This window comes from Anolis sagrei, chromosome 4 (genome assembly GCF_037176765.1).
Source record: "Anolis sagrei isolate rAnoSag1 chromosome 4, rAnoSag1.mat, whole genome shotgun sequence".
Taxonomy (NCBI): Eukaryota; Metazoa; Chordata; class Lepidosauria; order Squamata; family Dactyloidae; genus Anolis; species Anolis sagrei.
The window spans coordinates 113893230-113909301 of NC_090024.1; the positions used below are offsets into that span (position 1 = coordinate 113893230).

Sequence of the window (16072 nt, forward strand, 5' to 3'; positions counted from 1 at the left end):
AGTGAAAGAGGGGGAACAATGTGTTGTTAAAGATAAGCAGGAAAGAATAGTCTAAAGTAGACTAAAGTAGAAAAACAAAAACAAAAAGGGGGGGTAACGAGAGGAAGGGAGGGGGTTAAGGAGATGTGGGGGCTCAGGGGAAAGAGGGGGAGTTGTTGGCTTCCGGTTCGGGTCACAGGGAGTAAATCCATTTATCCAGTTACTTTTTCTTTAATGTCTTTAGTTGTTTTTCTCTTGTATTAATTTCTATGTCCTTCATCTCTATAATTGAATTTGCATTTCTTCCTGCATGAACCTTTTTAGAGGTTCCCAGTCCATTTGTTTGTTCTTGATTTTATTACTTAGATGTTGTGATAAATTGTCCATACTCATATAGTTGAAGATTTTGTTTATCCAGTCTTCAATTTGTGGAGAGCTTTTTTCTTTCCATTTTTGTGCAATTGTTGTTCTTGCTGTGGCTGTTATGTAAAAGAAGATCCTCTCTTCATTTTCGGTTAAGTTCAGGTCTATTAAATTTAGCAGGTAAAACTCCAGTTTCATTTCGAATTTCACGCTGATGCTTTTTTGCGTGTATTTATGTATTGTTGACCAATATTTCTTAATTATTTTGCACCCCACCACATATGGAAGTGGGTGCCTAGCTCCTTTTCACATCTCCAACATCTATTGCTGTAATTTTTGTTGAACTTAGATAGGCGTGAGGGTGTCCAGTACTATCTAAAATAAATCTTATACCAACCCTCAACTATATTTGATGCTTTTGTGAATTTTAGTTTCTTTTTCCACACAGTTTTCCAGTCCTTCAATAGTATTGAGTGGCCTATGTCGAAAGCCCAATTTGTCATATTTTCTTTCACTCTATCCGTTTCCAAGTCCCACTCCAGCAGAGTTTGATAGAGCAGTTTTATTAATTTCTGATCTCTCTTCATTACTCTGTCCCACTTTGATTCCTTGGATACGAAGCCCACTTTTCGATCTTCTTTAAACATTCCTTAGTTTGCCAATAATGGAACCAACTCATCTTACTATCAAAATTTCTTATTTCTTCTAGTGGTTTTAGTTCCCAGATGTTATTGCTTTTTTTTAGTAGTTTGGAATAGGGGTGCCAGTTCTCACACAGGATTTCTTTCCTATGAAACACCTCGGCAGGTGATACCCACATAGGTGGTTTATCATAGAAGAAGGGTCTATATTTATCCTATACCTTCAGGAAGGGTCCTCTAATATAGTGGTTTCTGAAATTGCTCTCAACTTTGGCCTTGCCATACCAGATGTAGGTGTATTCAATGCAGTTTTTAACATACAAGACATACAGACCGATAGAGGCCATTCAGCAGTTCTTCTACCAGGTCTCTACTCACAGCTTTAAGCTGTGGGTAGAGAAATTAGGAACCGCTTAAAGTAGGGAGGCTAATTTATGACACCATAAAAATGCCGGAGAGCAAGGAGGAAATACTATGATCACCAAGTCTTTTTGATCATAGTATTTCCTCCTTGCTTTCTGGCATTTTTATGGTGTCATAAATTAGCCTCCCTCCTTTAAGCAGTCCCTAATTTCTCTACTCACAGCTCACAGCTGTTTTTGAACTGCTTAGGTCGACTGTGAGCTGGGCAATTTTTTTAACAGCTATTAACAGTCAGGCACTCAACCCCGACTTGGGCTTCGAACTTGCCACCTTTCGGTTGGCAGTGATTTATTGTAGTTGATTAACCAGTTGTGTTACCAGCCTGTTTCTTGGTTATACATGGCTGTCCCTGGTTGCTCTTCTTGTGAAAAGATCTATGCATACAAAATTGACTAAGGGACTGCAACTTTGCCCTGGCCAGAGAAAATGTGTCCTCCACCTGTTTCATGAAGTTTCTGGCCTTCAACTCAAGTGTCACCTTCTTTTTAGGAAATGACCAATCAGGAACAAGCATCTAAAGCCTGGGAAGAAAACCCAGATTAAAAAATCCTGTGATTGCAGATTGCAGGGACATACAGATATGCAAAGATCTGAATATTCAGCTCAAAACCACAACATTCCCGCACCTGGAAATTTCACGGTTTTTGCCTTTTGTTGTGATTTCTTCCGGGTTTACAGAGAATGGCATCTGACCACCCTACTGATTTCTGCAGGAACTCCTGGGTTTAAGATACTGTCTGGATGGCCCCCTAGAGAAGTGCATACATAGGATTTATTTCTATAATAATAATAATAATAATAATAATAATAATAATAATAATGAACCTTTATTTATACCCTGCTACCATCTCCCGCAGGACTCAGTGTGGCTTACAAGAGGCCGAGCCCAAATACATCAATAAAACACAACAACAACAACAACAACAACAACAACAACAACAACAATACAACAATAAATAACTCATAACAAAGCTAAACAATAACAATAATATCACAACACATTTAAAAACCTGTGGCAGGCCCAAATGTAATGATTAAAATTTTAAAAATGCTGGGCATGTCCAAGAGAAATAGGATGGATATTTTAGGGATAGGTGGGTGTGCAGACAATTCTAAATCTCTCGTAAAGTGCATTTGGGACATATTGCTTGGGATTCCTTATTCTGGGAATTTATTTATTTATTTAAAACGTTTATATCCCGATCTTCTCTACATCCATAGAGGGGCTCAGACCGGCTAACCACTCACACCACAGCCCTGTCTTGTATGCAGTCCCATTCATTTGATGCCTCTTTTACCTAAGGGTGAGATTGATTGGCTCAATGGAAATCACTTCTCACCCTGGGATTACATAAAGGTACAATACTGTAAAATTCTGTTTCTCTAACCTCTTAAAGCAAATTGTATTGCACTCAAGAAGGTATTGGACCGCAGAACTAAACTATTACACTTTTAACTCTGAAGTGGAACCCCCAGTGGCGCAGTGGGTTAAACCCCTGTGCCGGCAGGACTGAAGACCGACAGGTCGCAGGTTCGAATCCGGGGAGAGGCGGATGAGCTCCCTCTATCAGCTCCAGCTCCTCATGCGGGGATATGAGAGAAGCCTCCCACAAGGATGATAAAAACATCAAATCATCCGAGCGTCCCCTGGGCAACGTCCTTGCAGACGGCCAATTCCCTCACACCAGAAGCAACTTGCAGTTTCTCAAGTCGCTCCTGACACGACAAAAAAACCCCAACAACTCTGAAGTGCAAAATTCCATTGAAATGAATATGAACTAGCTGCACCAGAACTTAACTGTATCATTCTTATATTCCATCTCCTTCATTGCCGTTTTCCCTTCCACAAATTTCTAGTCCCCTCCAAAAAAATGCCGGAGAGACATGCTTAACCACTATAACCTCTGTGTGGGAGCTTGAAACACTGAATCATAGCAAAGTTTATTTGTGGAACCACTATTCTTAAAACCCCTTTCCACTGAGCAAACACTCACCTCAAGCCACAAAGGCCAGCCATATGGCCGGAGGGGAGCCTTTGAATTCCCTCGTCAAAGAGACCAGCTTTCTGTTGAGACTGGTGTTGCTGCCAGCCTGTGTAGAGAGGGGCTTAAGGAAGCCTCCTTGGGTGTCAGCGTCTCCCCACTACATTCAGTTTCAGGCAGCACAAGCAAGAAGAAGGGTCGCTTGCTGCTCTGCTGTCTCTGAGGTGTCATTGTCAGGGCTTGGAGTCAAGGGTTGTTGGGAGCCTTGGCTATTCAGGGTGGCTATTCAGGGGATTGTTTCTGTAATTATCTCTTCTCTTTCAAAGCATTCCCATTCACCCTGCGCTACCTGGGGGCCTCCTTTGAGTCCTCTTAGACCAGCCTGTTATACTAACCCCCCTTTCACTGCAGCCTCTATTGATTACTACTGCCATTGTTGGGGAGCCTGTGGCACATCCCTGCCTCCTAGAGGCATGCCTCAGCATGCTGCACCCAGGGCTCCCGCTTTCCTCCTTCACCTTCCCGATCCAGCAGCATGGTTGTTCAAAGTGGTAAATTGTACTTATGCAACTGATTTTATGTGGGTGTTTTAATTTGTGGCTTTCTATTGTCACGATCCATAAAATAAGAAAAAGAAAGGAGTTTTGTCTCAGCCAATTGTATTGATCAGGAGTTATACAAGATTGGGAAAAATGTTTGCAAATATAACAACACAGAAAGCTGTCTCGTATAAAGTGATGTTGTTCATTTACATACAAAGTTTTTATATATATGACTAGATTTACCCTGCCACGCGTTGCTGTGGCCCAGTCTATTGATCTGGAAAATAAAGTAATGAGAAAGTGTTGGTTTCTAATATATGTAATTTCTTTATACTTGTGGGTAAACAATATTTCTTGCTGTTTCTTTGCCAGTGTTTATGTGGAGAGTGTCTGGTTTGCTCACCCTGGAACATTCCACATATAATTGTCCTTCTTTAGGGGTCCCTTTCAAATCTATGACACTATATCTCTCTGTGTGTGAATCCTATCTATCTATATCTATCTATGGCTGGATGGCTCTTTGTCAGGAGGACTCTGATGAAGGGAGTTGGATTGGATGGCCTTAAGTATTTTCTGTTGGTCATGGGGCTTCTGTGTGGGAAGTTTACCCCGATTCTGTCGTTCGTGGGGTTCAGAATAGGGCTGGGCGGTTTTGTTCGTTAATTTCATAATTCGTTATTAATTTGTTATTTTTTTTTTATAACGAAGCGATATTGAACCATTCAGGAGCAACTAAAAAACGAAACGAATTTTTCCAATTCGTTTCATAATTGTTTCGAAATTGTTTCGAAATTGTTTCGTTATTAGTTCCGAATGTCTGGTGCAAGTTTTATAGTCGTTGTTTGTTTTATCAGTGATAAAAAAATTATCACACCAACAGTCAACAACAGAGGGAGAGGGAAGCTTCAGAAGTTCCCCCTGTCCCATTTGGAGGGTTTTTTAGCGTATTGCGCAATCGCGTCCGCCATTAACGAATCAATTCGTTATTGTTTTGAAATTGTTTCGTAATTTCCGAAATTTCGTAAATATTGAACTTTTTAAAAGAAAAATTTCGGAATTCTTTTAAATAACGAAACGCAAAACCCCCCTAAAAACGAATCGAGTTTAGAAACAAATTTTTCCGTGGTTGGACAGCCCTAGTTCAGAATGCTCTTTGATTGTAGGTGAACTGTGAATTCCAGTGACTACAACTCCCAAATGTCAAGGTCTATTTTCCCCAAACACCATCTGTGTTCATATTTGGGCGTATTGAGTGCTTGTGCCAAGTTTGGTCCACATCCATCATTGTTTGAGTCCACAGTGCTATCTGGATATAGTTGAACTACAACTCCCAAACTCAAGGTCAATGCCCACCAAACCCTTCCAGTATTTTCTGTTGGTCATGGGAGTTCTGTGTGCCAAGTTTGGTTCAATTCCAAATTTGGTGTGATTTCGTTCATTGGTTCTTTTGTTTCTAAGGAACTCATAATGCACAGAGCATTTTATATATATAGATGTGAGGTGGTATGGATAGTAGAGTCACTTATAAGCTTCTGACTATTGCGATATGCTTCGTTTAGGTCTTTTATTCAAGCTGTTCAGTTTGGCTGTACTTTTGCTGGGTAGCCACCACAATGCATCTGAAGACAGGTTTTACAGAAGGCTTGGTGTTTCCCTGTTGCCCAGGTAGCACAGGAAAATTTACCCCTTCTCTAAATCTCATCCCACCATTTTAAAGTACAAAGAAATCCCAACATGTAATTAAAATAAAACACAAGCATATTTTGCTTTAAATGCTTCAATCCTGTTGATATTGATGTTTCCTAGAGAGTGTTCTTTTCTTATAATTGAAAATTTTATTTATTTATTTGTCGTGTCAGGGCAACTAGTCAATAACATTACATTTCGAACAGAACAAAGCAAACAAACAGACTATATACAAAATTTGTGAGTTTGGTAGTTGATTAAATGTCCTTTGACCAGTAGCTGGCCACTTTGAGTGCTTCTGGTGTTGCTGCAAGAAGGTCTTCCATTGTGCATGTGGCAGGGCTCAGGTTGCATTGCAGCAGGTGGTCAGTGGTTTGCTTTTCTCCACACTCGCATGTTGTGGATTCCACTTTGTAGCCCCATTTCTTGAGGTTGGCTCTGCATCTTGTGGTGCCAGAGCACAGTCTGTTCAGCACATCCAAGTCGCCCAGTCTTCTGTGTGCCCAGGGGGGAGTCTCTCATTTGGTATCAGCCATTGGTTGAGGTTCTGGGTTTGAGCCTGCCACTTTTGGACTCTCGCTTGCTGAGGTGTTCCAGCGAGTGTCTCTGTAGATCATAAAAAACTATTTCTAGATTTAAGTAGTTAAAGTGCTGGCTGATACCCAAACAGGGGATGAGCTGGAGATGTCTCTGCCTTGGTCCTTTCACTATTGACTGCTACTTCCCGGCGGATGTCAGGTGGTGCAATACCAGCTAAGCAGTGTAATTTCTCCAGTGGTGTAGGGCACACACACCATGTGATAATGTGACATGTCTCATTAAGAGCCACATCCACTGTTTTAGTGTGGTGAGATGTGTTCCACACTGAGCATGCGTACTCAGCAGCAGAGTAGCACAGCGCAAGGGCAGATGTCTTCACTGTGTCTGGCTGTGATCCCCAGGTTGTGCCAGTCAGCTTTCTTATGATATTGTTTCTAGCATCCACTTTTTGCTTGATGTTCATGCAGTGTTTCTTGTAGGTAAGAGCACGGTCCAGAGTGACTCTTAGGTATTTGGGTGTGCTGCAATGCCCCAGTGGGATTCCTTCCCAGGTAATCCTCAGAGCTCGGGATGCTTGTCTGTTCTTAAGGTGAAAGGTGCATGTCTGTGTTTTAGATGGGTTGGGGATCAGCTAGTTTTCCCTGTAATAGGCAGCAAGAGCACCTAGAGCTTTGGAGAGCTTCTGTTCTACCATCTCATAGCTCCCTGCTTGAGCGGTAATGGCACGATCATCAGCATAGATGAAACTCTCTGTCCCTTCTGGCAGTGGCTGGTCATTTGTGTAGATGTTGAACATGGATGGAGCAAGCACGCTCCCCTGAGGCAGGCCGTGCTTCTGTTTCCGTCATCTGCTTCTCTGGCCCTGGAACTCAACAAAAAAGCTTCTGTTTTGTAGCAGATTTCCTATGAAGTGGGTGAGGAATTGAAGATTATGTCATGTAATTTGGAAGTCACCTGCAAACTATCTGTGTCTGTGTTTGCCTAGCATAACATTGATATATTGCAGCATGTTCAAGCAATAGGCTCTCATTATGACTGAAACATTTGTTGTGAATAACCAAAATGTAATTGTTAAAGTAGGCCCCTTTGATTTGTGGAAGTTTAATAATGTAATAATTGTGTAAATTCAGTTGATTCAATGGTAGAACTAACAATTGGATTTGGGTTAATGTTATTAGGCACACTGAGATGTCATGTCTGAAAAATCCTGCCACTTGAATTCTGAGAGAGGCATCTCTCTCCATTTCAGATCCTGATTGAGAAATTCATTCCTTGTGGATCATATCTAGAAGGGTTGTGAACAGGGTCCCAAATTCTGAACAAAGCCAAAAATCACAATTCATATTGAGGGTCAAAGCAATCCAGACTCTAAATCTAAATCATGATTTGCATTTCTTTCACTGACTTTTACTTGGCAATTATTTTTTTCAACATATTTGTGTAAAATGTAGAAGCATGATAGAAAATAATTATGGAATTGATGTTTAAGTGATTTTGAGCTTGTCAACTGTAATTTTTTGCTTTTAAAATTATGCTGATTATTAATTCATCCTGTTTTGTCCTGGGATGGCTCTCTTCTCTCCATGCACAGTATTTGGAAACCTACATAGTGCAACTGAAAGACCAAAGTGGAAAGAAGACCATGTGTCACCTAGCATTAAGTCAGAATAGTTGGCAGAGATGGGCAGGAAGACAAGTAAACGAGACCTCTTGAGTCTGGATGCAAATAGCATCAATAAGTTAACAGTTAATAATATAAGTTTTGAAATTTTAGTAAAATAAAATAAACCCAAATCAACTAGACTGACTTTTTCACAGCCAATGTGAATAACTCTTACCAAAAATAGAGGAACCAACATTTTTTTTAGTAGAGAGGTGGAAGGAAAGAGAACCCAGAAGAAGCACTCATCCCCTCCACTCATCCTGCCATGTCAATGCTTCTGGTCTCTTTGAATACTTTGGTGGGAAAATGTGGCAGTGGTTGGGGTCTGGTGGCCGTCCCCCTGTTGTGGCATTTGTGCTTTCACCTCTCCACAGAATGACCCTTGACTTATCCATGGATCATATCAAAATTCATAATTTTGGCCTTACAACCTCATCATGATTCATACACATGTATACATCATTATCCAATATTAGTATAAAAAGGATGATGAAATGACAGTTTAGAGAGAACATTTTATTTGGGTTGTTGTAGGTTTTTTTCCTTAAGAGAGAATGCCTCTAGAACATGGTCATATATAGCCTGAAAAAACCTACAACCCAGTGATTCCAGCCATGAAAGCCTTTGACAATACAACATTTTCTTTATTTCACCAGTAGTCCAATTCCCAAGAATCAATAGCATAGCATAAGAAAGGAGAACAGTCCAAAATCACATTGTGCTCCCTCTTATGGTGCTCTTTTTGGTACTGTTGGTACTGTGCTCTTTCTTTGCCTTTAGTGAAGGCAAACAGGAATTCTGGAATCTGTTCTCAACTCAAAATTGTTCCAGATAATGACCTGTCATTTCTGTGATAACTTTGACTGTCTCCCTTCCATCTCAGGAGCTGTTCTATCATGGTAGTTTCACTCTTGCTGTCTCCAACCTGCTTTGAATCTTCAATAAATATTTAATAAAGATACAAAGAAATCCCTTCTGGCAGTGGATGCACCCTAGCATCTCTTACAACTCTTATTGGGGTTAAATACAGGGTTAGTCAAAATGCATAGGCCAATAAGCCATTCAATTGAATGGCTTATTGGCCTATGCATTTTGACTAACCCTGTACATTGCCTGACTTACCAGGCAAGGTTCGTTCTCCTTCCCAGATGCCCCCTGCATGGCAAGAAGTTTCCTGTTGCCTGGCCAGCCAATCAGTGGCCAGACCTGCCTGGCCCTCAGATTGGCCAGGGGATGGCCATGTCCTTCTCCCAGCAGCCATACATAGGCTGCATGGGGCCTCTGCAGGCATCAGACCTGCTTCAGTTTGGACATCCCACCCACTCTGCATTTTGAACATGTTTGTATTTGTTGCTCAGTTTGGTCTTTGTTAGTTCATCACAACTTGGATTGGCATGTGGCATGGGCCCTGGATCGGATTTTATGCCATCCCCCTACTGGACGAGGGGGAACATCCGATGGTTCCCAGGGGTGCCATGTTTCATCGCCTGGTATTGTGCCAGTGGCCCCTGGTCAGGGTTTTGCAGTATCAGTCAGTATCAGGCTGAGCGATCTTGATCCAGAACCCATGCCTGGCTGCCAACCCCTTTTGTTCCTGTAATCAATAAATAAGTTGTGGCCATTTTTCATCCCAATGCTGTGTTTCAGTCATCTTTCATTACGGTGGTGGGAACGGGAGTCACTCATCCACATGCAAAGAAAAAGCAGCCTATTAATACAATCACTATTTTTCTATTTTCATTATTTTTGTCATTATACTTATTTGATTGAGTGATCAGAGGTAAAAGGCAAAAGTTAAAACTAAATTATACACACATTAATTCCTTCAAGTTATTTCTGATTTATGGAGAACCTATCATGGGGTTTTCATGAAAAGATTTGTCCAGATAGGCTAAGAGATGTGATTTCCTTAAGGTTATATAGTGGGTTTCCATAGATAAGGGAATATTTAAATCCTGGTCTCCAAACATCCTTGTTCAGTGCACAAGATTATTACACCATACTGGCTCTTGTAAATTATATATAGATTTAACTACATGGGGGAATTTTAATGGGAACTAAATTTAGTTTGCTCAAGAAAATCAACAGTAAAATGTTTTGTCTTGCTTTGCAATGCAAACTGTATGTACAATGTAATAATATTGTGAATTAAATACATTTATTTTGAAATATGAAAACTGCACACATACAAAAGACTAACAAGATAACTAGAGGAATCACTCTCTTTTTTTGAAAAAAAAAAATTAAAAACCTCTGAGAAATGAATTACACCTAAATCAGCTAGGCACAATTGGGATTTCAAGGAATTAGAAAGATAATAAGAGTCTCTACTTAAAATATCCACAGAGGTTGATGAACAAATTATTTTTGGAATGCACAGAGTGGCAAGAAACCAAATAATTGAGAAATAAATAGGTCAGATTAAGATGACATTCAACATTAACTCACTGCATCTCTTGAGGCAATCTACGGGTTTTGAATTATGAATGTAATTCTTCACTAATTCCTTCCTTGAATGAAGCAATTAGTGATTTTAGCAATTTTCTTCCCAGTATAAGAAAAACTTTGGAAACCATAGTTGTCAAAGATTATTTGCAGTCATTGTTTTGCATAGAAAACATTATTTCAGCACAGATAATATTTCTGCACAAAGAAATTCTGTACAGATATTGCATGGAATAGGTACTTGAGTACAGAATTTTCTGTGTAGAAAACAACATTTTATGCACAAATATTATTTTGTATGTGTAGAAAATGTTGTTTCATGAGCAGAAAACTTTTGTGTTTTGTGAAAAGCAACCATGTGCAAAATGTTGCCTAGAAAAAATTCCTGAAGTAATCCTCCTCATATTGAAACTCCTCTGGGACTTCTGAATTCAGACAGAAAGCATTTTGGAGCACACTACTCCTGACCTCACAATCGTGTTAAAAAACAAAGTATGGATTGTTGATGTTGCAATCCCAGGTGACAGCAGGATTGAAGAAAAACAACTGGAAAAGCTGACATGATATGAGGATTTAAAGATCGAACTGCAAAGACTGACACAAGCCAGTTAAGATGGTCCCAGTGGTGATCGGCACACTGGGTGCAGTGCCTGAAGTCCTTGGCATGCACTTAAACACAATAGGCACTGACAAAATTACCATTGCCAGCTGCAGAAGGCCACCTCACTGGGATCTGCATGCATTATTCACCAATAGATCACACAGTCCTAGACACTTGGAAAGTGTCCGACGTGTGATCCAATACAACAGCCATCAGAGTGTCTGCTGTGGACTCATCTTGTGTTTCAAATAATAATAATAATCTTTATTTATATCCCGCCTCCTATCCTCAAAAGGACTCAGGGTGGCTTAAATGCCAGTAACATGTAATCCCAGTTCTTAGCCCCTGCTAACCTTCATGTGAGACTTAAAATAAATACTAATTTAACAAGGCTCATTTATTCAATCAATCTGCCATAGTTAGGTTTTAGCCTGTTATGTTTCATGAGTGACATAAATAGAACCAAAATATAGATTAGTTCCCCCGCCCAAAAAAACACCTTTTAAAGAAAATGCCTCCTTCCATTCCATCTAAAACATTTTTCTTTTTTGATAGGATTTTCATTTGTCCTAGAAATGTTTCCTCAAGAGCACATCTAGCAGTTACTATCTGGTGATCCTAATGTAACATTCTTCACCATAGGAAAACTTCCTTTCTTGTCAGTTGAAGCTTCGTATTTCCATTTTCTCATTACTCTATAATGCAGACTTGGCCCTCTGATGAATATGGGCTGAGGCAGATATCTTAGTTTGAATGATAGCATGTAGACTTAGTGTAAGAACAGTGTAAATACTTGGGTATTTCATCTCTACATGAGGTATGGGCAAACCCAGGCCCAGTGACAGGATACGGCTCCTTGAGCTCTTTTCTGAGGCCCTCCTCTTTCTCAACATTCAATCCTTCCTTCCTTCTCTCTTTACTTCTTCTTTCCATCCTTCCCTTCCTTTCTTACCTCCCTCTTTCTCCCTCCCTGTTCCCTTCCACCTTTCGTCCTTCTTTCCCTCTTCTCTCTCTCCTTCCCTCTCTCCTTTCTTCCTTCCTCTCTTTCTTCCTTCCCTTTTGTCTTTCCTTCCTTCTCTCTTTTTCCCCTTCCTTCTCTCTCTTCCTCTTTCTCCTTCTTTCCATTCCCTTCCACTCTTCCTTTCTTCTGTTTACTTCCTCCTTCCCTTTATTCCTTCCATCCTTCTCTTCCTCCTTCACTTCCTCCCATCCTTTCCTCCCATCCTTTCCTCCCATCCTCCCATCCTTTCATTTTCTCTTTCCTTCCTTCTCTCTTTCCTTCCTCCTTACCTCCCTCTTTCACCTTCCATCCTTCCCTTCCTTCCTTCCATCCATCTTTAGTTCTTGCTTTCCTTCCTCCTCACCTCCCTCCCTCACCTTCCTCTTTCTCCTTCCATCCATCCCTTCTACACTTTCCTCCTTCCTTCCCTCTTTCCTCCCTCCTTCCCGCTTTCTCCTTCCATCCTTCCCTTCCTCCCTTTCATCCTTCCTTCCTTCTCTCCTTCCTTCCTCCTTCGTTCCCTTCTTTCCTTCCATCACCATACAACCAGTCCTCTTAACAGGGAGTGCTAGCATGCGGCCCCCAAGTTAGAAGATGTGCCCATGCCTGCTCTACATCAATCCACCATCACAGAGAAAGTTCCTATGTAACTTTGAAAGTTAATATATGCACCTTGGAGAAAAAAAAATCAGAGAATTAGCTTGCTGATGTTCAGAATGCTAGACATCCTGTAAGAAACAGAAGAAAAGAAAAGTAACATTATACATGTTATGTTTTCTGTTTGTAAAATGGAAATGGCACACGAACATCATAAACACATATGATGCCTTTGATTTTAAATATAACAGTCATAAGAAAATAACTAATATTGATAGATGATGCCGCGGCAGAGAGTGGGAAGTATAAAACAGTAGGGCTCACAGTACATACAGTATATTGTCTTGGACATGCTTTCACTTTAGAATGAATGCTGTTTGACACCACTTTTCCTACTGTGGAATCCTGGGGTTTGTAGTTTTGCATGTTTTTACAGCCTTCTCATGGACCAAACTATTCATCCATGTCCAGAATTATTTTGGAAACTTACGTGATCTATGCAAAATTCCTGTAACACAGTGTGATTGATGAATGGTGATTTATCGTTAAAATGTTTAAGAGAAAAGACTGGATTTTTGGATAATTTTCCAAAATTTTTGGAATAATTTTCCAAAATTATCGTAACAGATTGTTCGTAACAGATATGCTTGTCTGTGACTTCTGCTGACATTCATGGGGTGATTATTGGCATGACAGCTATGGTATATTTATTTATTTATTATTTATTTATTTACAGATTTTATATTCCGCCCTTCTCACCCCGCAGGGACTCAGGGTGGATTACAGTGTACACATATATGGCAAACATTCAATGCCAATTTTTGACATACAAACATATACAGACATACACAGAGGCTATTTTAACTTTTTCTGGCCACTGGGGGAGCTGTCACTTTCATCGTCCATCTGCGACGCTGATAAAGCACTTCCGCATTCCCCGCATGCTTTCCCGCTGGAATGCTTTGCTGGAGTCTTCTTTATGGCCTCATAAATCAGTTAATTTAGCCTCCCCACACTTTAAGGTGGTACCTTATTTTCCTACTTGACAGATGCAACTGTCTTTCGGGTTGCAAAGGTCGACAACAGGTTACACACAATTGGTTGGAAACCCACTCCAACCAGGGCTGGCTTCGAACTCATGACCTTTTGGTCAGAGTGGTCTTAATGCAGCTGTCACTCAGCCAGCCGTGCCACAATCCCAGTATATTCTTTATTATGCTAAATAAGCAACTGGAAATATAAATATTAAAAGATGTTAAAGTCTGAACAAATGCATCTTTCCTTATGTATTCCCTTCTCTTTTATTATAGGATCATCAAACCATTTTAAGAGCTTGGGCAGTTAAAGATTTTGCACCCAATTGCCCTCTGTATGTTCAGATATTGAAGCCTGAAAATAAGTTCCATATCAAATTTGCAGGTAAGTCTGGTCCTTTGTAGCATGTCTTTGGAAATAAAGAAAGATTTCTATTTCTCGTCTATCTCACTTTCCTACCTTTCTCTCACAAGTCATTTTGGGACAGTTTCCACACTAATCTGTGCTTTTTATTAGGCACGTGTGATCAATAAAAAAATGTTTCAAAGGTCATTACAAAACTGGTGGGTGCCAGCACTTCATTTCTAAAGGGTATTTGACAGGTTTTGAACAAGGATATTATGCAGAAGGAATCACGTTATTGGGGAAAAGCCAAAAAAGCTTACGATTTCGTCCTTTACAAAGTGGCTTGCAAGACTATAGTGTGACAGATTCAGAACAGTATGAGCCTAAGAATATTTCCTTAAAAATAAATATTGATCAAAAAGGGATAACATGCCAAAAATTGGGGGAACAAGCATAACCACCACCTCACTATTTACCTTAAATAAATAAAAAGATTGACACATACATGGTAAAATATGCAAAATCTGGGAGCAAAGAACGGGAAGGTGATAACAATTACAATTATCACTATTAGGGATTTTTCATTTTAAAAAAAGGTTGAAGAGCCTCATGATTGGTGCCATTACTTTTCAATCTACATTTAGCGAAACCTAGGTTCTTCTAAATGATTACCAGCTGCTTTCTCAGTGAAAATAACTGTCAGTGTTTATTTAAGGTGATAGTCATTAAACAAAATGTACGAGTAATCAGGAAAGCTTCCCTAAAAGATTTACATAAAGAGATGAAGATCTACCTGACTGCAGGTCATAGAGTCTTCATGAACAGTCAAGTTAGAGACATTCATACATGAACTATTCCTATACCGAGAATGGTAGTATATCTGGGAAAGGATTCTACACTAGCTTATTTTCTATATATAGAGATGTTAAATCATTTCTTAATAGTGATATACTCAGTCATATGAATGTTCACATATGCTCTGAAGCGGTACAAACCAAACTATCCCATTTGGTATTTCTAAAAAATGAGAGCTCCGTTCAGAAATAATGGTTGTGAGTTTCCATATAAAGCCCTAAACGGTTCTGGCCCAACTCACCTGTCCGAACGCATCTCCTCCTACTTCAGATGTACAAACTTGGTCTGCAACTGTCAGGCGTTTTGTGTGATTCTCCTTTTCAGAAAAGCACTGATTCTCATATTGTGCTTAGTGCCATTCACTAAGCACAATATAAAGACTTTCTGTCACTTCCAGTTCTTTTTCTTTCCACACCCTTTCAGATTCTGACTCATTGCTCTTAATTTCCTCCAGTTCATTTCTTCCAACCCACTCATTCTCTCAAGCCAAGTCAAATCAATTTAATTCCTCTGAATCTACTGTTCCTGTTTATTCTGTTTATTTCCATTACCTACTTTTCGTCTTTTTCCCTTTTTTTCTTCCCATCACTAACCCTTTTTATTCAATTCTGCACTGTATGTGTATGTATGTAGTTTGATGTAATCACTTCATTTCAAATAAATAACACTGCTTTACTAAAAAAAATAACCAAGGGTAATGTGTGAAATTTACCTTTCCCCAACACTATATCATGCACGTATTTTAAAACCAAGTTTTGTTTTTGCAGGACATTTCTCTAACCTATAAATTGATTAGCTGATACTCTAGATGGGGACATTAGTTTTCCTGGATATTTTGGACTAAGGTTCTCATAATTTTACCGTTTGTAGTAATGCAAGATTTGCTGGCAGTCTAGGCAGTTAATATCCAGAATATATGGATTTGGCTAAAATTTCCTAATCCACACTTTAACCTATTTGATGTTAATAAATTCACAAATCAGAGACTTATTTTGAACCCTGAATCTTAATTAATGTCCCAGAAACAAAATATTCACAGCACGTGGCCTCAGATTTCAACAAAAGAAAAAGGTTAACAAATGGAAAAAAAGGCTGTTGTGGGAGTAAGTGTCTTATTCTGAGTTGGTTATTCACCTACAGTCCAAAATAATACAAATTCATAGCATCAGTAGAAGGCATTTCTAGCCATGCTGGAAGTCAGTAATATAAAAATAAGTTCTAGCTTGAGAGCAGTAATGCAAAACAAGGTTCATTCAAGCCAGTACCTACAATTCAACTGTCTCCCTTCCATCTCAGGGGCTGTTCTATCATGGTAGTTTTGCTCTTGCTTTCTCCAACCTGCTTTGAATCTATATAAATAAAAATATAATGTTCG

The 16072-nt window shown here is 39.6% G+C and overlaps 1 protein-coding gene across 2 annotated transcripts in view; it reads left to right on the forward strand.

The window, feature by feature from the left end:
- KCNT2 (potassium sodium-activated channel subfamily T member 2) overlaps positions 1–16072 on the forward strand; it is a 349979-nt gene that overhangs the window by 235826 nt on the left and 98081 nt on the right. For both annotated transcript variants that reach the window (XM_067467600.1, XM_067467601.1), the window contains exon 14: positions 13773–13881. In XM_067467600.1, the coding sequence (XP_067323701.1) occupies positions 13773–13881 (109 nt within the window). The remainder of the gene's footprint in view (positions 1–13772; positions 13882–16072) is intronic.